Raw genomic sequence first — 25,598 nt, 5'->3', positions numbered from 1 at the left:
TTTCCAGAGTTTTAAAGAATTAAAGGGGGATTGATAACTGCCAGTTTTTGAGTGAGCCATTTAGAGAAATAGTATCTTCTTAATTTTATAATACAACCCCCAGGGGAAATATTATATGAGACAGCAAAGGTAATAGTAAATAGTAAAACAATTAAATGGTGAATACTGTAATAATACGAATATGGTAAATATAGTTTTAAAAAATTAGATTGGTAATATTTAATTCAGTCTTTACACATGCTGCTATTTACTGAAAATTGGGGAAGAACACTCTTTTATTTTGACAAAATGGCAAGTCTATATACTATGGGAACTTTTTGCTGAGGTCAAAATTGTAAATGGAAATAACTTCTTAGAAAACAATAGTAGTATTGCTTTTGTCTTGATTAATGTGTCTATGAAGAATGTGCTTCCAAAATATAAAATCTTACCTTGCTAGGTTAAGGGTAGGGAAGGATTGTGTTCCTTCTACCAGGAACAGTGTAAGAGCTGAGGCTGTGTTTAATTTCCCGCAGGAACGAACAGTGAGAGCTTCATTTATTCTAAGAACGGTCTGCCCCGTGAGAACACTGGTCTGTTTTTAGACAACCTGCCAAGCCTCTTTTGACAACCCATCTACTTTACTTTGGTTTTTGTCTTATCTTTATCAAATTTTCGTGGAAAAACTACATTCAGCTGTGGCGATAGTAACGCAAAACCCCGTAATTGCCAAGCCGCCTCTGCGCTTTAGGAAACGTAGCCCCGGCCGATACGCGAAGAGACTAAGTATGAGCTCCCGGGTACCCGTAGCTCGGAGAAGCGCGAAGAGACTAAGTGTGAGTTCCCGGGCACCCGTAGCTCTGATTCTCAGGGGCAGGCGCCGAAAGGGGCCTCCCCTCGCCACTCCCTCTCCCAGCCTGTAAACTTTTCCGGCTTCCGCACTGTAGTCCTAAAACCGCTGGAAGTTCGAGAGCATGGAGGCGGCGTGCTCGACCCCGACTGCGGGGAAGTTCGTGGTGGTCGGGGGTGGCATCGCGGGTGTCACCTGTGCGGAGCAGGTAAGGGGGGCGCGCAGGCGGCTCCGCCTCTCCTCCATCCCGGAGGCGGTGGCGCTTGAGGTTCCTTCCCCGCCAGCCTTCCCTAGTTTTTTTCCAGGTCGCTCTTTAGCCGCTTCCTTTTACCCCTCTCACTCCTTCTTGCTCCCAGATATTAGAGACTGTCGTGGCCCCAGGTGATGTCCTTAGTACCTCGCAGGCTTCGCTTCCGCCTCAGGCAGGAGCGATGGCGAGCAAGTTATTAGGGGAAACGCAAAGCGGACTGAACCCGGCTCTGGTCCTAGTAATGGCAAAGCCGATGGGGAGGAGAGGGGGGGGTTACGACTAGTAAGTCCTTGGTCAGAAAATTCAGCCCCCTTTCTTAATTAGCTGATTGAATCCCGCTTCCGCACGGCTGCCCAAGTCCTTAGTGCATCGTAACTGAATGGTAAAGAAACCCTTACGTAAGTTTCCTATACTTTGGACTCCCAAGATAGAAGAGGTATCATCTCTAGTAATGTTTTTTTTTTTTTTAACATCTTTATTGGAGTATAATTGCTTTACAATGGTATGCTAGCCTCAGCACCACAACAAAATGAATCAGCTATATATATACATATATTCCCATATCTCTTCCCGCTTGCGTCTCCCTCCCTCCCACCCTCCCTATCCCACCCCTCCAGGCGGTCACAAAGCACCGAGCTGATCTCCCTGTGCTATGCGGCTGCTTCCCACTAGCTATCTACCTTACGTTTGGTAGTGTATATATGTCCATGCCTCTTTATCGCTTTGTCACCGTTTACACTTCCCCCTCCCCATAGCCTCAAGTCCATTCTCTAGTAAGTCTGTGTCTTTATTCCTGTTTCACCCCTAGGTTTTTCATGACATTTTTTTTTTTTTAAATTCCATATATATGTGTTAGCATACGGTATTTGTCTCTCTCTTTCTGACTTACTTCACTCTGTATGACAGACTCTAGTAATGTTTTTAAAAACAACCGGCAAGGGATTAAATGCAGTGAGGATATGCTTTTCTGATTTATAGTGAATAATCAGACCACGTATATACATGTACATGTATTCCAAAAGGGACTGGATTATTCTGTTGGTAAACAGTAAACAGATGTAATATTCTTATGACATCACTGATGTCATAAGAAATTGAAGACGTTTTTTCCCTTAACTTTTAACCTTTGGATGTGTAGTTTTCATTTATTCTCTGAGTAAACACCTATAATCCAGGCACTGTACTAAGGGCTGATCAGACTAATACAAACAGAGTATGGTACCTCCTTTTTAGAGACTCACAGCCTAGTGAGTCATGTAAATAAATAAATAAGTAAAAGTAAGTAAGTAAGTCATTTCATCGGTGTGTTCACTACCTTAGGGGTACCTGTGGAGTTGGTAAGGAGTGGATTAGGAAAAAAGTATCCTTTATTAAGGGAGTTGTCCTTTTGTCTTAGTACAGGCATACCTCATTTTATTGCCCTTCAATTTATTGTACTTTGAATATATTGCATTGTTTACAAATTGAAGGTTTGCAGCAACCCTCTCTAGCAAGCCTTACTGGCACCATTTTTCCAACAGCATCTGTTCACTTCGTGTCTCTGTCCTATTTTGATAATTCTCGCAGTATTTCAAACTTTTAAATTATTATTCTATTTGTTATGGTGATCTGTGCTCAATGATCTTTGATGTTACTATTGCAAAAAGATTACCACTCGCTGAAGGTTCAGAGGATGGTTAGCATTTTTTAGCAGTAAAGTATTTTTTAATTAAGGCATTACATTTTTTAAGAACACATTTTTTTTTGCACACTTAATATTGGCAACTAGAGTGTAAACATAACTTTTATTTATTTATTTTTGGCTGCGTTGGGTCTTCGTTGCTGCGTGCGGGCTTTCTCTAGTTGCGGCGAGCGGGGGCCACTCTTTGTTGCAGTGCGTGGTCTTCTCATTGCAGTGGCTTGTCTTTGCTGCGGAGCATGGGCTCTAGGCACGCGGGCTCAGTAGTTGTGGCTCACAGGCTCTAGAGCGCAGACTCAGTAGTTCTGTTGTATGCGCTTAGTTGCTCCGTGGCATGTGGGATCTTCCCGGACCAGGCCAACCCGTGTCCACTGCATTGGCAGGCGGATTCTTAACCACTGCACCACCAGGGAAGTCCCTAAACATAACTTTTATATGCACTTGGAAACCAAAAGTTTCATGCAACTCACTTTATCGAGATATTCATTTTATTGCAGTGGTCTGGAACCAAACCCACAATATCTCTGAGTTATGCCTATATAGAGGAATGAGTAAAAAGTTTACCAAGTAGACAAGAAAAGACAGACTTTCCAAAGGGAGGCAACAGTGTAATCTCAGGTGGAAAAGCGTGGCACCATCTGGAAGCAGCAAAGCTTAAGGCGTATGGTTTAAGCTTTGCTGCTTGGGGAAGATGACCAGAGATGAAGCCAGAAAGTGGTAGAGACCTGATCATAAAGGATTTTATAAATCGTGCTAAGAATTTAACAAAGACTTATATAAGTAGTCAAATGATTTTGAGCAGTGTAGTAATATGATCAAATGAAAAATTTTGAAAGATGATTAGTTACAATGTGTTTGGAGCAGGGGAAGCTGGTTAATATGAAACTGGAAGGCTAACTTCAAGGTGATTTTAGTAGCATAATAGTGGAAACAGAAAGTGGGGAAATAAATTACAGAATATACAGAGGAAAGCAAGATGGAAAGAGTGATAATTTTGTCAAATATTATAGAAGTACTTGGGAAAGGTGCTAAGCTTTTAAATGTTTTATTAAAGCTTTGCTTAATTTCATTCTACTAAAGGCAATTGAAATTCTTATTTTATAATAAATAGAAGTTGGTTTAACTGTTAATTAAGAAGATAGTTTCTTCTCATCCTCTGCATGATAATTGTTGAGTTTAGTGTAAAGGTATTTTTCATTTTAACAATATGAGAGGGGGACATTACTCACCACTACCCCATGAATATGACCAAGACCTTTAGAGGAAGAACAGTGAGTTTTTAGTTTCCTAAGTTAATAACATTATTAAAATTGCATTATCCCTGTCTCACCCCACCATGCCATATGTACTAATGCTTAGTTATTTATCATATTTTTCCTACTTGTTTTTTTAATAAGTTGGCAATTCACTTTCCATCAGAAGATATTCTCCTGATCACAGCTTCTCCTGTCATTAAAGCAGTTACAAATTTCAAGCAGGTAAGAACCTTTATATAACTTTCTTAGTATTACTCTTTAAAAAATACAATCACTCAAATAGCAGTTAGTGTAATTGTAATATTTTAATTGTTTAAAATGACAAATGTTCTTTTGATACTCATTTTAAAATCATAACTCAAAGTTTAAAATTGTTCAGGTTGAATACCAAAAGCACCTGGAATGGTACTGAATTTCTAGTTTTCTCTTCTTCTCTCCCATCTTTTCTGTCCCACTCAGAATTACTTTTCAGAAAATTTATCTTTTGAGGAAAGATGTTACACACATATACATGTGTATCTTTATGCAAATATACTTGTGTATCTTTATTGTAAATGTGTGTGTATATATGTTTGTGTGTTTACGAGTCAGAAGAAAAGTGCTTTTGAGCCAAGTTTACACTTGCAGATAATTAATGTTTCAGATGTGTCATAAGCATCTCAGAACAGTTTGTAGTTTGTGAGTTTATTTTACACACTTTATAACATTATAATAGGAGTCTGAGAACATTTGGGTCATAGTATCAAAGAAAAGTGGTCTCCAAACATTTCTGATCCTGTACCTCACCTGTTAAAAACTTTTGAGCTCATATTTTAATATTATATTTATAAATTATATACATGTACTACAGTGCTACAATTGTGAATATTATAATGCCTATGCAAAAAATAAATGAATAAAAAGATGAAAAACATAAATCTTTTCTTCCCACACTGCAATGAAGACTATTAACATAGTCTTTGATTCATTAGAAGTTTTCCCTTATAATACTCTGATAATAGATTGTACCTTTTTTTCCTTTCAGCCTTTTGTCTAAGATTTATTATTTATTCATGAAAAGGTTAGAGACTTGATGTTAAAGAGGAAAAGCAACCTTCTCCTTACCCATCTCCCACAAACACACCTTTCCAATTTTGAAGTATGTTTTATAAAAGTTCTTTATATATTGTCTCCCAGGGAAGAGATCAATATACAGTTAACCTACCCCATTCTCATATATAAACCCCTAAGATTTACATAAGCCCCTAAGACCAAGGTTAATTTAGTGCCATATGTTGCTCTTTATAACCTGCCTAGAGATATGTAAGATATCTTAGAACCTTTGGTACAGCCAAAAGAACTATGGGATTGGGAGAACCAGAGAACAAATATGGCTCTTAATTTCTAAAAGAAAAAAGTATATATTCAATTACGGCTAAGAGTACATACATGATAGAGAGATGTATAGCTGAGTCTTCTAATGTCTTTACAGAAGACTTAATTTGGTGTAATGATCCCAGAGTTGTAAGACCTGAGTTTAGTTTTTGCCAATCTTTTTTTTTTTAAGTGTTGTACAATAGAAGGAAAAGAACTTGGGTTCTAGGCCTAACTCTTATTTACTGGCTATGTAACCTTGGCAAATCTCTGTACCTGAGTTGCATCATTAGGATAATATCTTCCTTGCTTAACAAGATTGTGAGCTTAAGATGTACTAATCTATGTGAAAGTGAATTAAAATAAATATTGCAAATGTCAGTTATTCTTAGTGTTTAGAAGTCAGAAATTGCATTCTTGTTATCATTTATTGAGCATCTAGATTATTTACCAACCAGTGTGCTAGGCACCCAGGCTATAGAGATTAAAAGTATAGAACATACGTCAAAAAGTCATTAGTGGTTATCCCTGGGGTAAGGGGAAAGTGAGATTTAAAGAGCGGTAAAGAAGGATTTTAATATTTAATCTTTATTATGTATTGTTTATTTGTTTAGTGTTAAAAAGAGCACATATTCATGACTTGTGTAATTTTTAAAGGAGAAAAAGGATTAATAATAATAATAATTCACATTTATGGAGTACTTATTATGCTATACTTCTAAATGTTTTAAATATATTAATGTATTTAATTCTTAGCCCTGTGAAGTAGGTCGTTATATTATCCCCATGTTACAGGTGAGGTAAATGGGCCACAGTGAGGTTAGGTAACTTTCTGAGGTGCATAAAGTCAGGTTTTGAAACCAGGCACTTTGGCTGTAGGGCCCTCATGGTCGATTTCTCAGAATGATCACTTTCTACTGGGACAACAGATATGCAAGAAATAGTTGTCATACAATATGATCATTTTCCTGATAGAGGCAAAAAAACTGAGGTAATGTTCCAATACATGCATATTTATTTTTATACATAGAAAACATTGTAAAGGAGTGCCAAAGCCTGCCTTTGCGAATCAAGGAAGCCTTTACATTGGAAGTTGCATTGAAACTGAGACTTGAAAGAAGTTTTACAGTGTTTGTAAGAGAGCGAGTGGAGGTAGGCATGTGCCAAGGTCATGAAAATGTGTAGCTATGAAACATGCCCCAACAGGGACCAGTTCACTGCTGGCGTGTGGAGTGTGAGTCTGAACCAGTAGGCAGGGGCCAGATGGTGACGGGCTTGTGTGCCATGATGCGAAATTGCACTTTATCTAAATTTAGATATGCCAGACTGCTGGAGCATTTAGAGCAAGTGAAAAGACTGGGCTGGAGACGGTAATTTAGTATTCACCATTGTCTCAGTGTCAGTTGAAGCTACAGGCCTGGCTTGCACTTTCTCAGGAAGGACACATGCCGGGAGAAGAAGATGGACCCAGTGGTGGTGTCCTTGGAACACTAAGCGGAGGTCAGAGAGAAAGGAGAACTTAAAAATGGCCATCCTTCTTCTTAGGCTTAGATCTAAGAGGAAAACTGTGAAAGAGCAGTAACCCTAAAGCCAGGAAGGCAAAAGTTTCAACTAAGAGGAGTGGTCAGTTGTGTCAGATCCTGGGGAATGGTCAGGTAAGATGATGGGTCTAAAGTAGCTATTTCTAGTATAAATCATTGGTGACTTTGAGACAGTTTATACTGTTTTGAGAAATTAATGGGAGGAAATTCTAAAGTGACGGTTAGCATAAACTTTTCTCTCTTGAAAAATTTGGCTGCAAAGGTAGAAAAGATAGAGTGGCAGCAAAAAGAGGACATAAGGTCTAGCGTTGAGTTTTATTCTTTTACGGTGGGAAACACTTGAGCCTGTTCACCTGTTGAGATTAAGAAACCAGTGGGTGGGCTTCCCTGGTGGCGCAGTGGTTGAGAGTCCACCTGCCGATGCAGGGGACACGGGTTTGTGCCCCGGTCCGGGAGGATCCCACATGCCGTGGAGCGGCTGGGCCCGTGAGCCATGGCCGCTGAGCCTGGGCGTCCAGAACCTGTGCTCCACAACGGGAGAGGCCACAACAGTGAGAGGCCCACGTACCACAAAAAAAAAAAAAAAAAAAGAAACCAGTGGGGAAGCCTGAAGATGAAGGAGAGCAAGGAATATATAACAAGGAAGGAGTCCTGAGAAGGTGAGAGGCGATGGGATATGGAGCGCAGAGCAATGGATTGACTCTGAAATAGTGGGAATGGGTCAGGGAAGGGTGGACACTAGCAAAGAAATGTCTAGATAGTGGGAAAGAAGTAGTTAGAGTTCTTAGTGGTCTCTTCATGCCTAGAAGTAAGGTGATTTACTGAGAATAAAGAGGATAGAGTAAGTTCAGGGAATATTAGAATGGTGAAAGTTTGAAAAAGTCACTGACGGAATGGAATATGTTACTAAGATGTTATTGCTCTTCTCACTATGTTGACATTTGCACTGATGGTATAAAAGCAGTGGTGGCTACTTACATTGGTAGCCATTTTGTTCTTCACTGCCACACAGTTAGTGAAAAAAATAAAAGCCAGTAAAAAAACATGTTAGTTTTATTAAATCTTGACTCCTGAGTACACATCTTTTTAATATTCTGTATGATGCAATGCGATGTATGCATAAAGCTCTTCGGCATACAACGAGTACAACGTTGTCTCAAGGAAAAGCAGTTGTGCAATTGCTGAGTTGAAGATGAACTAGCTACTGTTTTCATGGAACATCAATTTTACTTGAAAGAACAGCTGACAGACTGGCTATTCATGTTTGGAAAATGAATGAAGTGAGCCTGTCACTTTAAGAAAACAACTGATGGTACTTGTTGCCATTATGACAAAACGAGAGCTTTCAAGCAAAAATTAGATTTTTGGAAAACTCATTCTTCACTGTGAGCCTTATAGTACTTAGACTTTTCTCATGAAATTGTTGATAATAATGAATGTGGTTTTTTATATTTATTGATATGAAATGTGTCAGTATTTGGAAGATCTCTGTTAACTTAATGAACCAGTATTGTCCAAACGACTGATGTGTGATGTTCCAAGATCCACTCAAAGTGCAGGATAAACTAATGGATTTCACAGTCACAGTATGAAAAGTTCTTGATATGGTTTCAAATTCTACATTTCATCTATCTTTAAGAAACCATCACTTGTTGAGTTTTAGTGTGGCATCAAGAAGAATGTACAATTATCTGAAAGGGCTGCATATCTGTGCGAGACTGAACTCTCTTCATGTGTTGATACTTCAACCAAAACAACGTTGCAGTGGTTTAAAGGTAGAAGCAGTTTGAATGCAGAAGCAGATATGCAGCTATCTTCTGTTAAGCCAGATATTAAAGAAATTTGCAAAAATGTAAAACAGGGCTGTTATTCTCACTTAATTTGTTTTGTTTTAGAAAAAAATATTTTTCATTAAAGGTATGTTATATCAGTGTAACATGTTTTTATTGTTGTTACTTTTAAGTGAATTAAGAAATACTTAAATTTCTCAGTTTTAATTGCTAATGCAGCAAATATTGCTAAGTGTAACTCAAAAAAACAAAAGCTCATCGGGGTCCTCAATCATTGGTAAGGGTGTGAAGGGGTCTTGAGACTAAAATGTTTGAGAACTGCTATAGCCATGCAGTAGCATTTCCATGCAGTGTTTAAGGCCAAATACCAGTCTGAAAGGTGTGTGGTACTTCTATAGCAGACTGGGTATAGGACTAGAGAAAGCAAGTAATTTGGTCTGTGCTTGGGCGTTTTCAGGGTAATTAATGGTTAAGGATAAGAGAGCAAGGAAGGATTTGGGGAAAATCCTTCCCCAGATCCATGGCACATCATTTGAAGTAAATGATCCACAGTGGAGTCCTAGTGGGATAGGATGGAAGGTAAGTCCAAGAGGATGGTGATGACTTTGGAGAAGAGGAAAGAAGAGTCCAAAGACTAGATCACAATAAGGTTAGCTAGTAAATGGAGAGAGCTACAAGGATAAAGAAATAGATAAGCTGTTTGATTACACTATACAGAAGTAAGTAGCGTTAGCCCTAATTTTCCAGGCCAGGAAGCTGAGGCTCAGTGACTTTCTGAGTTGCCCAAGAGTGGTAGGACTAGTATTTGAATTTAGGTCTTAAAATGCAAGAGTCTGGCCCTCTTTTCACTGTATATAGTGCAGTTGGCAGACTTTCTTGTTTTATGAATATGAAATAAATAGTGTATAAAAAGAAATGAAAGGTTTTTTTTTTAATTCTTGAAAGGAAAAAAATTTTTAAGTATACATTTTTATTTCTTTTATCTAATACAGGTTTCTAAAGTGTTGGAAGAATTTGATGTTGAAGAACAACCAAGTACCATGTTAGGAAATCGCTTTCCCAACATTAAGGTTATAGAATCTGGAGTAAAGCAACTGAACAGCAAAGAACATGTAAGAGGGGTTTTTTCTTAATGACATTTGCCATTGTTAAATCTTGGTGAGGTTTTGCCTGCCTTCCTTTGACCCCCACCTGTTCCACCACCTCCCAAGTCTCTAGCTTATAAATTTCAGTGACATTGATTTCTATTAGTATTACAAAAACTTACACTTTTTGTGAGTTTATTGGGTCATATAATTAGCTTAGCCTGGCATTTTAGGTTTTACATTTTAAATTAGCATTAACATTTATATAGTGTTCACTGTGTTTTGGGCACTGTGTTAATAAGTACTGGGATACAGTAGCAGTGATAGCAGGAACCTACTCCCGGTAGCTCTCAGTGTCATAGGGAGTACAGCCATGCGTACGTTTAATGTATGCCCATAGAAGAAAACAGTTGTTGAAATATTATCAAAGCTCTGATGGTAGGTATTCAGAAAGACTCCCAGATTGAGTAATATTTGAGCTATGTTTTAAAGATGGGTGAATTGAGTTCTCCAGGTGGAAAAGGACATTCCAGGAAGAAGAGATTACGTTACGGGTTCAGAGACCCAGAGAAAGGAAAGGGGCATGTGGAAGAGTGAGACTGTCAAAGGGGTTGGGGTGTGGATAAGTAAAGGAGATTGGCCGACTAGCCCAGAGAAATAAGTAAATAAGATTGTGAAGAGCTTTTTATGTCATGTTAATATTGAGTTTATTTTGTAATCAGTGGAAAAAATAGTAAAGAGATTCTAAGTGGAGCCAGGAGTGCTAAAATACTCTTTTAGGAAGATGGATCTGACAGCAGTGTCAAGGATGAACTGGGATAGAGCAGGTGGCCAGTAGCCAACAACCAAATTAGAAGGTGCTTGTAATAGTCCAAAATGATACAAGGCCCAAACGAAGACAGTCTCAGGAAAGGCAGTACCTCAGTCTCAGATGTCGGGAAGTCTCAGTGTCACATGATTAACAGTACCTTCAGATGAGCTTTAGGCAAGATAGGAAGTAGGGTTTGTAGTTGTTTCTCTAAAGCAGCTAACATTTGAGTTTTCCCTTAGGGAGAAAGCATACATGTCACATTTGAAACAAATAACTTGACAGGAAAAAAAAAAGTAAGAAAAAGTACTGAGTTTTATGAGAAAAATATTGCAAATCTGAATCCAAACACCACAGTTATTTCCTAATACTTGTAATGGTAGTACTTGTTCCATGAAACACCCATGTCAGTGAATCTGCTCACTGAGGTAGGCTCAAAAGTATACTAATGAATTGTGAGGGAACTTATATATTAGGGCATTTGAGTGAATCAGAGTGCCACACGTTTCATTTGAAAAGTGTCCTACATAACATACATGTCTGCATTCTGTCATCCATCCTTTGTATTCTTTAGTGAATTAGAAACGATGTGTTTTACCTGCGTCTCTACTTCCAAAAATTTAACAGTAGCCAATGAAAAGGTTTTGTGTTTCTTTTATAGTAGCTAAATGCAAATAATTTTTTAAATTTGGTCAGTGCCTATAACTAACTTCTATTAGTTAAAATTCTAACCAGATTATCTAAAGGAAGACTTGTGTAACATTTCTGTATGATTATACTGTGTTGGTTTATTGGTTTTATGTATTTGTTATGTAGCTGAAGAGTTAGAATGGGTAACAAATATTTCAGTGGGTATGTAAATGCTATTTGGCAAGTTTTATAAATCAGACACATGGCACAAGGTTAACCTTCGAAACCATTCCAGCAAAGTCTGACATCTCTCATAGTAGCACATGCTTATGTATACCTGCTTTCTAAATGCTTCTACTTTTGTGTAGATATTCATTCAATATTAAGGAACAAAAACAATGCATCTCTGATATGTATTTTTAGATTCATCTAAATTCATTAATTCAAAATTAATATAAATTTACTTTAAAGCCAGTACATGCTAGGATTTAAGGTTAACATGTTTTTCACTTATATGAAAATATAATCCCCAAACAGCATGAAGTTTGCTGGTAAAGTGATTGTTATTTGTACTTAAGAATATAAATACTGTTTTTTAGCACTTCTGATTTTTCAGATTAAGAAGATGTATTGTGACCTCTTCTACCATTCACTACTCCCCTGTACCCATAACAGACATTAAGGTCTGATATGATTAGAATCACTAGATCTTCTTATAGTATCTTCTCACTGAGAGCAGAATGTTCATCAAGGAAATGTTCATCAGAATGCTCAATTTGAAATTTTCTAAATTTCTAATCTAAGGTCAACATACCTTTCCAAACATGAGATTCCCTTGGTTTTATCCAAAATTTTGTGGGTACCTTTTTTTCCCATGGGAGAAGGACTAATTTTCATCAGATTTTTTAAATGGTTCATGCTTCTAAAGTGATTAGGAATCACTGGATCAGAGAATGCATTCTCATGCTTAGTTAGCTTTGTCATTGCTGTAACAAAGTATTGAGGGCCACCAAGAGGCAACCTTAATATATTTTTTGCTTTTGTCTTATTGAATGTTTAAAGTGCAGTTGTACCTATGTATAAATGTTCCCCCTCTCCTCTTTGTTGCTCTATGGTTTTACAGTGCATTTTAACTGAAGATGGCAATCAGCATATTTATAAGAAGCTCTGTTTGTGTGCTGGAGCTAAACCAAAGTTGATATGTGAAGGAAATCCTTATGTGTTAGGAATCCGTGATACAGACAGTGCTCAGGTAACATTTTGACATTGGGTCATGGGGAAGAAACATGAAGGTTTCTTAGACTTTTTCTACATTTGAATCAAAGTGTTCCACTTATAATGTCAATTCCTAAACTGTAGCAGCAGAAGAAAGGTTTCATGACTCATAAACCAGAAAGTAGTTATAATGTTTTATTACTGCCAATTTGAGTTTAGTTTTAGTGGATAATTTATCTTGTTTTTTAATTCATGTTCTTTCCATTATGTGATATCCCAGAAGTAATGTCTATGCTGAAGGTTACAACTTACATTGCATACACATTCATTATTTTACTCTGATCGGGAGTATGTGATTTGCATCCTAAATGACGTAATGATCTTTTTCTCAAAAGATAAAGCATGTCCAAAATTTACTTCTCAGCAAAGAAATTAGTTAGTATTCAGAAGATCTTTGTCATACAGAATCATGACAGAATCCTAGAACTGAAAAAGACACTTGTTTGTTGTTCTGCTCAAGAACAGTGATAAACTATCCCAGTAAGGTGAAATTCTATCTTCAGAACCTTGTACAACTTCTTTTGGTAATTTATTTCAGGGTTCATTGACCCTTACTGCCAAAAACCTTCTTGTTTTCTAGTCACAATACTATTGTCTTACCTCAAGCTCATTGTTGTTGTTCTGTCCCATGAAGTGGTAATTGTACATTTACATAATAAGATTTTATAGTCTTGAAAACTGGTAGTATTTTCTTCTTAAATAATTAGGAATTTAGACAATATTAGAAGAACTGGATTATGTTCTTGTAAACATTTTAAGTTCATATTATCAAAGATTGAGTTCATAACTGTGTTACAGCGAGGCCCTCTACACATATGAATTCACTGAATCCTCATGATAATCCTGTGTGAGTCATTACTCCCACTCTACAGAGGCAGCTGAGATGGAGAGACTAAGAAATTTAGCTATACTAAAGTAGTTATTATCAGAAGTATAATCTAAACTCATGACATTCATCTCCCTGTCCACTGCTCTTTACAGGTCTTTAATTACCTACTGTGTTCAGTGAAGGACAAAGTAGAATTAACTTCAGGTTTTTTCTTGTAAAATTTAAAGAAGTCAATTCAGTGGTTATGTATTGTACATTACAATAAGTTTTGGGGTCCATTAATAGAAATGGTGACCTGACATAGTAGGAGGTGGAATTTAGCTATTCAAGTGTCATCTTGAAGCAATGGGACTATTCTCTACTTTAGAAAGTACCATAAGAATGACTCCTGATATTTTTTTTTCTCTCCAAGTTCATTGTGATCTTTTTTGGGGGGAGGGAGGGAGGGATGGGAGGTGGAGGCATCAATTTGCTGTCTTATAACGTAATAACATTTTAAAATAAATATTAGACATTATGTGCTTCCTACTCCCAACAGCTTTATCTCTATCATCTTAATACTTATAGAGACCTTGAGATATACTCACCTCTTATTTCCATTTATAGTTGGGGAACCTGAGGTGCAGAGAGGTTAAGCAGTTTGCCCAAGGTCATCTGGTTAGTAACTGCTAGAGCCAGGGACTCTAGATCTGTGCCCTTAACCACTGTGCTGCTGTGCTTCTCGTTCCTGCAAGTTCCAAGTGCTGAGTAACTGCAAGGAAAGTGTCAACTGAGGGACTAGAAGGAAAGGAAGAATCCTGTTTCCAGGGTCTAGATCAATGTCATGTTGGTAATTGATTTGGTCAAATAGTTGGGAATGTGGTAAACTAAAGACAGGCTCTTGCTGCAATTCTGAATGTAGTGACATAAAAGGCAAGGAAAGTCAGGAAGAGGCCTTGCTATAAAGGCAGTTTGGGGTGAAACATGGAGGGAGCATTTATTATATTAATTGGGATGGTGTGTCCTGGCAGAGTGGGAAAGTGAGGTTTATTATCAGTGAAGCCTGTTGCTTCAGGCATTACCCACTATTACAAAACACTCTTTTCATTTTCTTTTTGATACAGGAATTTCAGAAACAGCTTACAAAAGCTAAGAGAATAATGATCATAGGAAATGGTGGTATTGCACTTGAATTAGTGTAAGTACCTGTATTTGAATATTATGTAAGAATTGCTCTGTGATTCATGTGATTAATTGACTAGAAGACATCTTGTTATCCTAAAATCAAAGATAAATATAATTGTTTTTCATACATTTTCAAGGGGGAAAATCCACTTTAGTTTTTTAGCTTTCATGGAATTCATAGTTGCAAAATTGACCTTATAAAACATAGGAATTTCGGGAATGCTTTAGGTCTCAAAGGGTCTCACACTGATGACTGTCTAGATTTGACCCATACATGTGTTCTTACAAGCACGTACTGTACTGAAAAACAATTGAAAACGTGTACACCTTTAGAGGTTTCTGGTGATAGTCCCTGCGACTTTTTATTGCTTATACCCATCCTGCTTCACTCATGTATGGTACCTGTCTGGCCGATGAAACGCACGTGTTTGTGAGTTCTATTTCAGGGTTTGTGGTACTCCTAGCTCTTGGTTTTTGGAAGTTGGGGATTGTGAACACCTTAATGTGAAATACTGTCATCTTAAGATGATACTTCAAGTTTGGAAAACATTGAGGACCTGCTGTGGTCTACAGAGCATTGATTCACTTTCTTTGTGATTTTATCTTTCAGCAGATGGCTGACATGGAATAGTCTAGATATTTTTCAGGCCAGAAAGTTGGGTCTGACTACAAAGAGGACAAATTTATATCAAAATAAGCAATCTGCCAAAGCCCTGTCTTTTCTCACTTTCATTCATTCCAACTCTGAGACTAGGTTTTTGCCCCTCCTTTTTAGAGGATGATGAATCCCAGTGGAAACCTGTAAGAGTTGTTGGATTGCCTGAGTACTAGGTGTGGGTGGCAGTCATTGTTTTAATTATGAAGTTTGAGGCATTGTATGGAAAAATGCAGAGAAAAAACTAGGGAGTCAAGACCAAACTGGGCCAAGAGGAGGGAGGCATAGATTTATTGTAAGAGGGGCTTCAAATCCTTATGTACACATGACAGATTTTCTCCATCAGTTATCACCAAAAGTATAACTTAATACTATTATTATTATTATTACTATTATTCACATTGAAAAGCTTTCTCATTCAAAAATGTTCAGAGTTTCACAACATTTAATCCTATTCCTCACTTTCTTTAGGTCGCAGATTAAAGACCACATACTTGGATATAAAACACATAATTTTATATTCAGTAAACTCTGGTAGTTTAAGAAAGCTCCCATATAGTGTTATTCTCTCGGTTTAGGTTTACTGAATGATTAGGACTTTGTCTTCTCTTGATGAAAAATGACATATCCAGACTCTTTCTGCTTTTTAATAGCCCCCGTGTCCCACTGAGGCTAATGTTGATTTCTTCAGTATACTTTTATTTCAGTTATTATCTCTTCTTTCCAAATGTAGGTTAATCCTTTCTTTTTCAAACATAGTTTTTCATAATTTCACAAAATTTAATACTTCTGTTTTTTAAAAGTGGTTTTAAAAATGAAAGCAGTATTTCCCCTATGGGTGATGATACCTTCATGCTTACGCATCTTTCTGAGGACAAGTTCATAGGGTAAGAGGATTAGAGGGTGTCTCGTGAGGTACGGCACACCCAGGAGTCACTTGTGGTGACTACTTAGAGTAAATACGGCTCGCTGGTCTAGCATCAGTGTTTTAAGCTATTCTGATATGTGTTATGTTGCTGTACTACTTTAAAATACAAAAAAAATGGTAATTACAGAAATTTCTAGTTTATAAAAATTAAGGAAATCATTTCGTGGTAACTGTATGCCTATATGTAAATTGACATAAAATTTATCACCAAATGTGTGTGTATTCTGCTTTCTGCTCATCAGCAATGCTGTATGACCTGAGCAGTGTTAAGATAAAATGTTCTCCAGATAATCTGACATTTAGTAACTATAAATACTCTTTGCTGGCATAGGAGAGGAGGAAAAATAAAGGCCCATTGGAGAAAGCAAGGAACTCCTTTACCATATGCCAGAAAGCATGAACATCAGGTGATCTGAAGTCAGATGTACTAAACCTTCTTTCTTTTATCACCTGCTTATTGATCAGCCTCAAAAAGTCATATAACCTAACTTACATCAGTCTGAGATATAAAGATGGTAGTACTTTTTACCATAAATCAATGTTAAAAATTAATAACACTAATACACTCTTATTACCATTGTAATTTCAAATAAAATCCTAGTGTAGTTAGGATGACCGTATATACTGTGTGTCCAGGATTGTCCCAATTCATTTGTACCAAAACAAGTAGTAATAGATAAATTATAATGAACTTCAGGGACCTTGTGGAATGAATATTAAGAAAATTACATTCTCCGTGTCCAAACCTAGAGATAAAACTGCAGGTGCTCAGGAGCTCTGGCTACCTCCTGAACGGTAATGGAAGGTGGCTTCCTTGGCCATTCCTTTCTTCCTCTAAGATCCTTCATTTTTCTGTGAACTGGATCTTTCTTTGGCTAGATGGCTTGGAAATTTCTGAGGTGAAGGGAATTCACTGCAGGGTAATTATTCTGTTATAACAAAGTTAAGATTTTAGTTTCTATCTCTCATTTGCTCCTTTTTCTGTGTCCTTCCATAATGTGCTTTGAATACATAAAATATTTGTTAGCAAAGAAGTCAACTGTTCTCAATATTGTAGCTATATAACATCTATAACATCTATCCGTTCATTACTGATTACTCTATAACTAGGTAATAAGCAAGGCACTGCTCACTCCTGGGAACCCTGGCAGACATTCATATAACTATCCTGTAGAAATTGAACACTTTGAAGTGATGTTCATTGTAATGAAATTTTACCTGATATTCAGTACATATATTTGTCACATTTTTTCAGTAAACTGGTTACATTTCTTGTATTATTTATTCTACTTAGCACGTATTATCCTGAAAAAGTGTTACATTCCTCTTTATAATCATTCTTTCTCAGTTTGCCTTAAAATAGTTTATTTACATTTGCCTTAAGAGATAACTGTTACTTGTAGATACAAAGAGTTTTTCTTCCAACTAACTTTCATATTCCTTTAGGTATGAAATTGAAGGCTGTGAAGTAATTTGGGCCATTAAAGATAAAGCTATTGGGAATACTTTCTTCGATGCAGGAGCGGCTGAATTCTTGACTTCAAAGCTCATTGCTGAAAAACCAGAGGCTAAAATTGCACAAAAAAGAACAAGATATACAACTGAAGGTAAATATAGCATCAAGCTCATTCATTCACGGATGAAACTTTATTTTTTTAACCATATAGAAAAAGGCTATAAGAAAATTTAGCAAAAATATTTTATTTGGGGATAGGAATATAGATATTTATTTCTATTTCCTTATGTGATATTTAAGATTTTATTTATATATATGTATAAAATATTTATAAGATAAATTTATATATGTGTATGATGTATTTTATATGAAAAATATGTATAACTAAAACTGGCAATTTAAAGTAAATTAAGTAAACCAGCCCATCTGCATCTTTGCGGACAGATGCTCCAGTTGGACAAAACCTAAGGTAATTTTATTAAAAACGCAGTGAGTTTAAAAACAAATGCAGTTTTTTTTAGTTTAAAAGAGCTTTTTTATTTTTTAAAACTTTTGGCTTATAAAATTGAGCAAGAATTTTGTAAGTTTTGGGGGTACTAAAAATTGACAAAATTTTCAAAATTTGATGTCTAATTTTCTTACCTTTCATATTAACCAGTGTATATAACATCCATAAAACACTTCTGAGTGTTTATACACAACTCGATTGAAAGATTACCCATTTTATAGCTCTACATCACAAAATATTAAAATTATGATTAAAATGATTAATATAGATAAGTTTAGTCCTGCTGTATGAATGTATGTGTGAAAATTATTACATTGCCTAAAAACTTCTGAACAAAAACGTAATTCTCTGCCTGGCAGTTTTTATATCATTTGGATTTTGAATTGAGTTTATCCCTTCAGGAAGGAAAAAGGAAGCACAAACCAAAGCTAATGCTGGTAATACAGGCAGTGCCTTGGGACCTGATTGGCATGAAGGGTTGGATCTTAAAGGAACAAAAGAGGTATGTTTTCATATACTGTTTAAACGTATCTAAATGCAATTTTAAATTCTTGAACTGTTTGTTAAAGACTGGTTATAAGCCTATAGTCAAAGAATTGCTAGGTCACTTTCCTTAAAATCCATGGTTCTAGGAAAGGGCTTCAGTGCCACTTGGCCCCATTGAACTCTCCAGAGACAGAGATCTCCATACAGAGACGTTAGTGAATACACCTGTCCTATTTTAAATTAATCTTTTCTCAAAGGTCACTTTAGATGTAGTATAATATTTTAAAGGTTATTAGATAGATTCTAAATAAAATACACATTTAATATCCTAATTGCATAAGCAGATGACTTGCTTTTACTCATTTTATTTACTAGATATTTTAGTTTTTTAATAGCTGTTAAAAGGCTATGATATTTAAATATTGCAAGAAACATGCAGTCCTTATTACTGTGTATGATACGTTTTCAGCCTTCAGTAGGTTGGAAGGGGGCTGGCTTCACAGTGTATCTAATTTTTGTGATGGAAATTACACAAAGTAATTTATTCCTGCACCTTCAGGTCCTAAGATTAATGGTATTCTTAACCTGGGAACTTCAGTTTAGTTCAGTGAACATTTATTGAGTATCTCCTACCTAACTGGCATTTTACTAAGATTCTGGAATATAATATCTGGGATATATCAACTTTTTTTTTTAGTCTGTAACAGTTGTAATTTAAAAGAAATATACGTGTAATTATCAGGGAAGCTCATAGTAAAAAGTATGCCCTTGGTGCTACCTGCCAATTCAACTACTAGATCTCTTTAAGTACTGACTGAGTTTCTGCTTATTTCTTTCCAACAGAAACTGAGAGCCATGCTTGTGGGCATTCAGTGTGTTTTCTTCTATACTACAAGAATTATTTTTTCTGTATGTTTTTATAAGTGTATTATAAATTTTTCTTCATTGTCAGTAACCCAGATCATTCTTTCTAGAAGTATTATAGTGACCAGTACTTCTTTTATTTTAGTTTTCTCATAAAATTCACATTGAAACTATGTGTGAAGTAAAGAAAATCTATCTTCAGGAAGAATTTAGAATTTCTAAGAAAAAGTCCTTGACTTTTCCAAGAGACCATCATAATCAGTTAGTTATAGCTGACAAAGGTAAGTGATGAAATAAGAAAAAAATAAACACTTATTTTAAAAGAAGACAACTTAATATTGCTTTATTATATTTAGAAAACATCTTCATATTTCCATATAAAACTTAAATGTGAAAAGTAAAAATAAAACCATAATTTAATAACATAAATCATTTTGTTTTCACTACCTACTCTTTACATTTTCTAATAAATTGTAGAAAGCGTAACATCTTACGTAGGGCTCATTATGTTTTGACCATCATAACGCGATGAGTTAATCAGAATATCTTGTGAATCAACACAAAACATAAAAACTAAAAAAAATCTGATACTCGCAAAGGTGAAGTGACACCCTCAAAATCAAACAGAATGAGATCTATAAATTTGAAACTAAGGCACAGATCTCTTAAAATTCCTATTCTACACTCCTGTGAGAATTACTCAGAAATACACTCACCCAAACCTACTGTATGGGATATCCCACTCCTCTGAATTCTTTGAATTTTTTCATAGGAAAAGAGAGTGTTAGAGTTTGAATGTGAATAATAAGGGAAAACATTGAAAAGTGAGTAACCTAGTTAGACTAAACTCTCAATGGAGTATAATCTATTAATAAAGATTTTTAAAGGAAAAATTTATAAAGTATTATCAATTTAAATTTACTTTGTTAGAATTTCTATGCCTAAATTTGAAGGAAAAATGTTTAGAATGCCTGCCATAGTTTTGCGATTATACCCAAAATAAGAAGATGGCACTGATGACATTAAAAATTGTTTTAGCAGATGTACCTATAAATATTAAGAGGTGGTGTTTTAAAGTCATCTCCTGCCTTTTTCTTTCTTTCTTTCTTTCTTCTAGTCATTGTATTCACATGATGTTATAGACGGTGGTGATTACACTTGAGAATAATTTTTTTTTTTTATTTTAAGAGATATGGCCTGTATATGTGGAATTGACCAATGAAAAGATATATGGCTGCGATTTCATTGTCAGTGCTACAGGAGTTACACCAAATACAGAACCTTTTCTCTGTGGCAACAATGTAAGATGAAAATTTTTGTCCCACTGTGAACACTTTTAAAGTATTGTTTATGAAGATCTCTAATTCTCAAGCATGAATAATTGTTCATTGTTTTGGCACAGAACTGTAATTTAAGATGACTGAAAACAGTTTAGTTTATATTCATGTCTTGATTTGCAATATTTTTTTTTACTGCTTCAAGTCCTTAAGCAGTTAACATCCCAGGCTAAGTGTCATTATTAAGGGGACATAATGCACAATTTATCTAAACGTTGGTAAGAAACTGATACCTCCTATGAATTCTTAAAAGTGATTCTTTTAGAGAAGCCAGCTTGTATTTTTTGCTTTTTAGCATCTGAAGTTTACAAAAACTAAGGAATATTTTTGTAACTATGGGTGGGGTCTTCATATGGTTATTGGCAATTTTTGATGTTCTAAGAATTTTAAGAATTTGAAGTTCTAAGAATTTCATGGGTTCGTCTTAGTAGGAATTTGAGTGCCTGGAAATTCAGCTTAGTTGTCTAAACTTGGCAGTTTAGCCAACTTTTCTCATTAAAGATCAGCATATCAATGTGTAGAATTTGACTTGCTCTTTTACTTTGGAATGAAAAAGTCACGTTTCTTTTTCTTACCTCATATGCTTATGAGGAACATTGTTTAGTTTGATGTAGCAAAAGACGGTGGCCTGAAGGTGGATGATCACATGCACACGTCCCTTCCTGACATCTATGCTGCAGGTGACATCTGCACGGCCTCCTGGCAGCCCAGCCCAGTCTGGCAGCAGGTAAGCTGGCATAGGTGGTCACAGGTTTTTATCATAGATTCCATCTGAAAATAAAGGAACTGCTACCTGCATATCCAGCTTTCTGGTTTTCCAACTTTTCTACTTTAAGTGGGAAGCTATCATAGAGTTTTTTTGTCACAAAAACAACAAACAAAAAGAACACTAGAATTTTTCCCTTTTGGTAAGTGATTATATAGTGATGGAATAGACTGGGATGTCTTTTAATTTAAAAAGAATTATGATTGTTACTTTGTTTTTCATGCTCAGATGCTTATCAGCGGTGTCCAGTGGAACTTTCTGTGATGACAGAAATGCTCTATATTTCGGCAGTGTCCAGTCAGGTAGCCACTAGCGATGTGTGTACTAAGCATTTGAAATGTGGCTAATGTGACTGAGGAACTGAATTTTAATTTTACTTTTAATTAAATAGTCATGTGGCTAGTGACTATGATTTGGGACAGCACAGCTTTGGATGAAAAAGTAGCAAACTGAGATTATAAACCATACATTCTGTTTCTGATGACCTTATTCCTGTGGGAATTATTACTGAAAGACTGTTCCCATAGTAAGCAGAATTCCTCAGCCTAACAACCCCTTCTAACTGGATCTAGACCTCCTCCTGTCCCGCCAGTGTTGCCTGCCTTGTAATGGTGGAGCAGAAGTGCTGGAGGAAGATACTCAGCGGCCAGAGGTGGGGTTGTTTTAGTAGGAGTAGAGACAGAGGTAGATGTTAACAGATGAAAGAACCAGTCAACGCTTATCTTGGTGAAAGACCAGCTCCACAGGTAGGCATGTTTATTCAGATTAACTGTGGAGTGTGAAGTAACTGTGGAGTGTGAAGTAGTGGGGGAACCAGATGTATTCTAAGCAGCAGCTTTGTTATTTAGTATGTTTTAACATACATCAGAGATAGCATCAACAAGACAGTGATTTCAGCCATAATTCTAAAATGCTTCAAACTAGCTTGTTTTTTAGTTTTCTCTACAATGACATCCAGTGTTGTTTTTACGGCATATCTGTCCCAAACTCAATTCGGAATTGGAGTTCATGGGATTTTTTTTTTTTTAACATCTCAGCCCTCTAAGGGTTGAATCTAGGGAATATGTATATTATTATATCCTTCATGTGCCTCATACTCTGATACAGGAAGGTCCAAAAATAAACAGGGGTTTCTTACTTTGAGTGAATCTAATAAAACTTCATCTCTTAATTTGCAGAAGCAGTAAGTACACTAATTCATTTGTTTTATATAGTCCGAGACACAAACTAAAGGGACTCAGAGGCTAGAATACATTAGGTAACAGTGCAGCAGTGTAATATCGCAGGCCACTTCTGTTGGCCGTTCTCTAGTTGTTACTGTGCTCAGTTTACTCTGCTCCCTTACCGTAAGCTGCCTCTTACTTCATCAGACCCAACCTTGTTTAGAGAGGAGACTGAATTTTTTTAAAAAAAACTATCACTTCTACGAGAAATGCTTAAAGCTCATATCCATGAGTATGGTTATTATTTTTTGCACACAAAAAGACATTCGTTACCACACATGAGGTATAAGAATGACCAACACCAGAATCAGTTGGTTAGTGTGGACTGCTGATTGCTTCTGTGGCAAAGATGATTCAATCAATTACCTAACTAGCAAGATCTAACTGTTCTCAAGGACTGTCAAGCATTGAACCCCTTTAAGGAATTTTACTAGGTTAAGGTGATAACATTTTTCAAATGATGATAATAAAAAGTTAAATTGCATAACCTTTTTTTTTATTTCAGATGAGGCTGTGGACCCAGGCTAGACAGATGGGATGGTATGCAGCAAAGTGCATGGCCGCTGCTAGTGCAGGCGAGTCTACTGACATGGATTTCAGCTTTGAACTTTTCGCTCATGTAACAAAATTTTTTAACTACAAGGTAAGATAGATAAGCAGATTAGTGCCTTTTCTGCTCGTTAGTTTTTTGTGTTTTTTTTTTTTGCGGTACGCGGCCCTCTCACTGTTGCGGCCTCTCCCATTGCGGAGCACAGGCTCAGCGGCCATGGCTCACAGGCCTAGCCGCTCTGCGGCATGTGGGATCCTCCCGGACCGGGGCACGAACCCGTGTCCCCTGCATCGGCAGGCGGACTCTCAGCCACTGCACCACCAGGGAAGCCCCTGCTTGTTAGTTTTGTAACTAATTATGATCATCTGATTTTCTCACATAAATAAACTTACATGGCTTTAATCACTTTACAAAAAATGACAAATTTCCTCATTTCTTGCAAATTTATACCTGGTTATTATTGCTGGGCTTAATCACTAATCATCTGATAATCATTACCTACCTTCTCACTATATTATTTTATAGTTCTGGGGGTTGGGGGGGAAATCTCCTCCAGATTTGTTCCCTGTTGGTGCATTTCTGAGTTTTAGTTGCAATTCACTCCTCCTTTTTGAAGAGAACTAAGAGCTGTTCATACTCAAGAATGAGCAGGTACTTCCCCCTACATATTATCTTATTTAATCCTCTTTACATCACTCTGAGGCAGGATTTTTCCTCCTAATTTACCGATAAGGAGAAACACGTACAAATATATACATACGGTTCAGGGAGACTAAACAATTTGCCCATGAAAGATGAAATTCAGCTTCTTACTAAATCTTTAAATTGTGACTCACGGCTAATGTAGTCTACCTCCTACATATTTGTATATTCGCTAGGTATTTTTAATGTTCATACAGGTTGTATGGTAGTGTCATCTGTAGAGTAAATGCATGCCATGCAAGTGTTTTCTTTGGGCTCCTCCGAATGGCACTTTTAGCTGTAAATTTTCGTGACTAGATTTGCCATTCTAGGAAAACACAAAATAACTGCATATTATGTTTCTTTTTCATAGTCATTAAAATAACTGTTTTGTCTTTCTCTATATAGGTTGTATTGCTGGGAAAATACAACGCACAGGGCTTAGGTTTAGACCATGAATTAATACTGAGGTGTACCAAAGGACAAGAGTACATCAAAGCCGTCCTGCAGAATGGGCGAATGATGGGAGCGGTCTTAATTGGTGAAACTGATTTAGAAGAAACATTTGAAAACTTAATTTTAAACCAGATGAATCTTTCAGCATATGGAGAAGATCTACTAGATCCAAATATTGATATAGAAGATTATTTTGACTAAAAAGGGCATTTCAAGAGCTACATCGAGTTCCAAATAAGACAAAAAAGTCACATGCCAATAAAGTAAATTGACTGCACTGATTTAAAGATGACCATCTGAAGTTAAAAATACAGAAATACGAAGATTTTAAAAATAAATAAAATTCTAAAGATGAAATCAGTTCAAATCATTTATTTATAGATATATTTTTTTCCTAACACAGAACTGACCACTTAAGTCTTAAGTATTCATTTCTGTGTTTTTAAACTTAGACACATGCATTTGTGATTTAGATTTGGAGCAAATTTAACTATGTTGTTATCTACTTAGTCAACAGTGTGGTCTGGTTAATATACCAGAGCCATTCTCTGTGAAATGTCAAAGTAGGGCTGTGGTTTCAAGCAGCTTACAGTTTTATTTTACTTAAATAGAGGCGTAGCATACTTGCTAATATTATTTGTATGGATACCTTATTCCTTTTTTATTTAGTAAAATATTCAGTATAATAACATTGTTATCAAAAGACAGTTGTGTCAAAAGAAAAAAATACAACTAGTTATGGCAAGGCATAAAGAGCTTAAGATAGTTATATGAACTTATTAAGTATTTTACATTTAAAGGGTTTTACATTAAAATGATTTATTTTTCCCTTGTTTCATACTGTAAATTTATACAGTTCATGATCTCAAAATTTCAAAAGGTCTCAAATTCTCAAGTCTTCAATACTTAAATAAATTCTGAAAATATAGCTCCATATGAATAAAATATTAATGAAATTGTCTTAAAATTAAACTTTTGATTAACTACAAAACTAATGGTGTATACATGCATAAACTTTTTCTTAGAAGATTCAGAAGCACTCAACTCACGCATTATCCATTTTCCTTTTCTTAGCCCCTGTAATCTTACAGTCAGGTTGCTGAAGCATGGTCTCCGACTTCTTCTGGAAGTTACTTGGAGATTTTTCTTCCCTCTTCTTATCAGCTCCTTCGGAATGACAACTTTGAGGTGATTCAGCCT

At 36.2% G+C, this 25,598-nt stretch overlaps 2 protein-coding genes across 4 annotated transcripts in view; one reads left to right on the top strand and one right to left on the bottom strand.

The window, feature by feature from the left end:
* Positions 1-831: 831 nt before the first annotated feature.
* On the top strand, positions 832-24,755 carry PYROXD1 (pyridine nucleotide-disulphide oxidoreductase domain 1). 3 transcript variants are annotated; one of them, XM_027129454.1, is made up of 13 exons: positions 889-1,037; positions 4,155-4,235; positions 5,074-5,151; positions 9,690-9,809; positions 12,344-12,472; positions 14,428-14,501; positions 17,518-17,678; positions 18,437-18,537; positions 19,531-19,666; positions 20,574-20,686; positions 21,327-21,449; positions 23,217-23,354; positions 24,351-24,755. In XM_027129454.1, exons 1-13 carry the CDS (start codon positions 954-956, stop codon positions 24,597-24,599), a joined length of 1,587 nt encoding a protein of 528 aa, XP_026985255.1. In that variant the 5' UTR covers positions 889-953; the 3' UTR covers positions 24,600-24,755. The 3 variants fall into 3 exon arrangements, with proteins under 3 accessions (XP_026985256.1, XP_026985255.1, XP_026985257.1); XM_027129455.1 differs by lacking the exon at positions 5,074-5,151 and having other exon boundaries at positions 832-1,037; XM_027129456.1 differs by lacking the exons at positions 889-1,037; positions 5,074-5,151 and adding an exon at positions 6,397-6,518.
* The window catches only part of RECQL (RecQ like helicase), a 33,352-nt gene continuing 32,509 nt past the window's right edge, over positions 24,756-25,598 (bottom strand). Inside the window, exon 15 of the mRNA XM_027129453.1 lies at positions 24,756-25,596. Within this exon, the coding sequence (XP_026985254.1) occupies positions 25,444-25,596 (153 nt within the window). The 3' untranslated portion in view covers positions 24,756-25,443. The remainder of the gene's footprint in view (positions 25,597-25,598) is intronic.

This window comes from Aethalodelphis obliquidens, unplaced genomic scaffold (assembly GCF_003676395.1).
Source record: "Aethalodelphis obliquidens isolate GAN/ISIS:26980383/991018 unplaced genomic scaffold, ASM367639v1 scaffold36, whole genome shotgun sequence".
Taxonomy (NCBI): domain Eukaryota; kingdom Metazoa; phylum Chordata; class Mammalia; order Artiodactyla; family Delphinidae; genus Aethalodelphis; species Aethalodelphis obliquidens.
The sequence above is the reverse complement of the archived record's forward strand: the minus strand, read 5'-3'. Positions and strand labels throughout refer to the sequence as shown.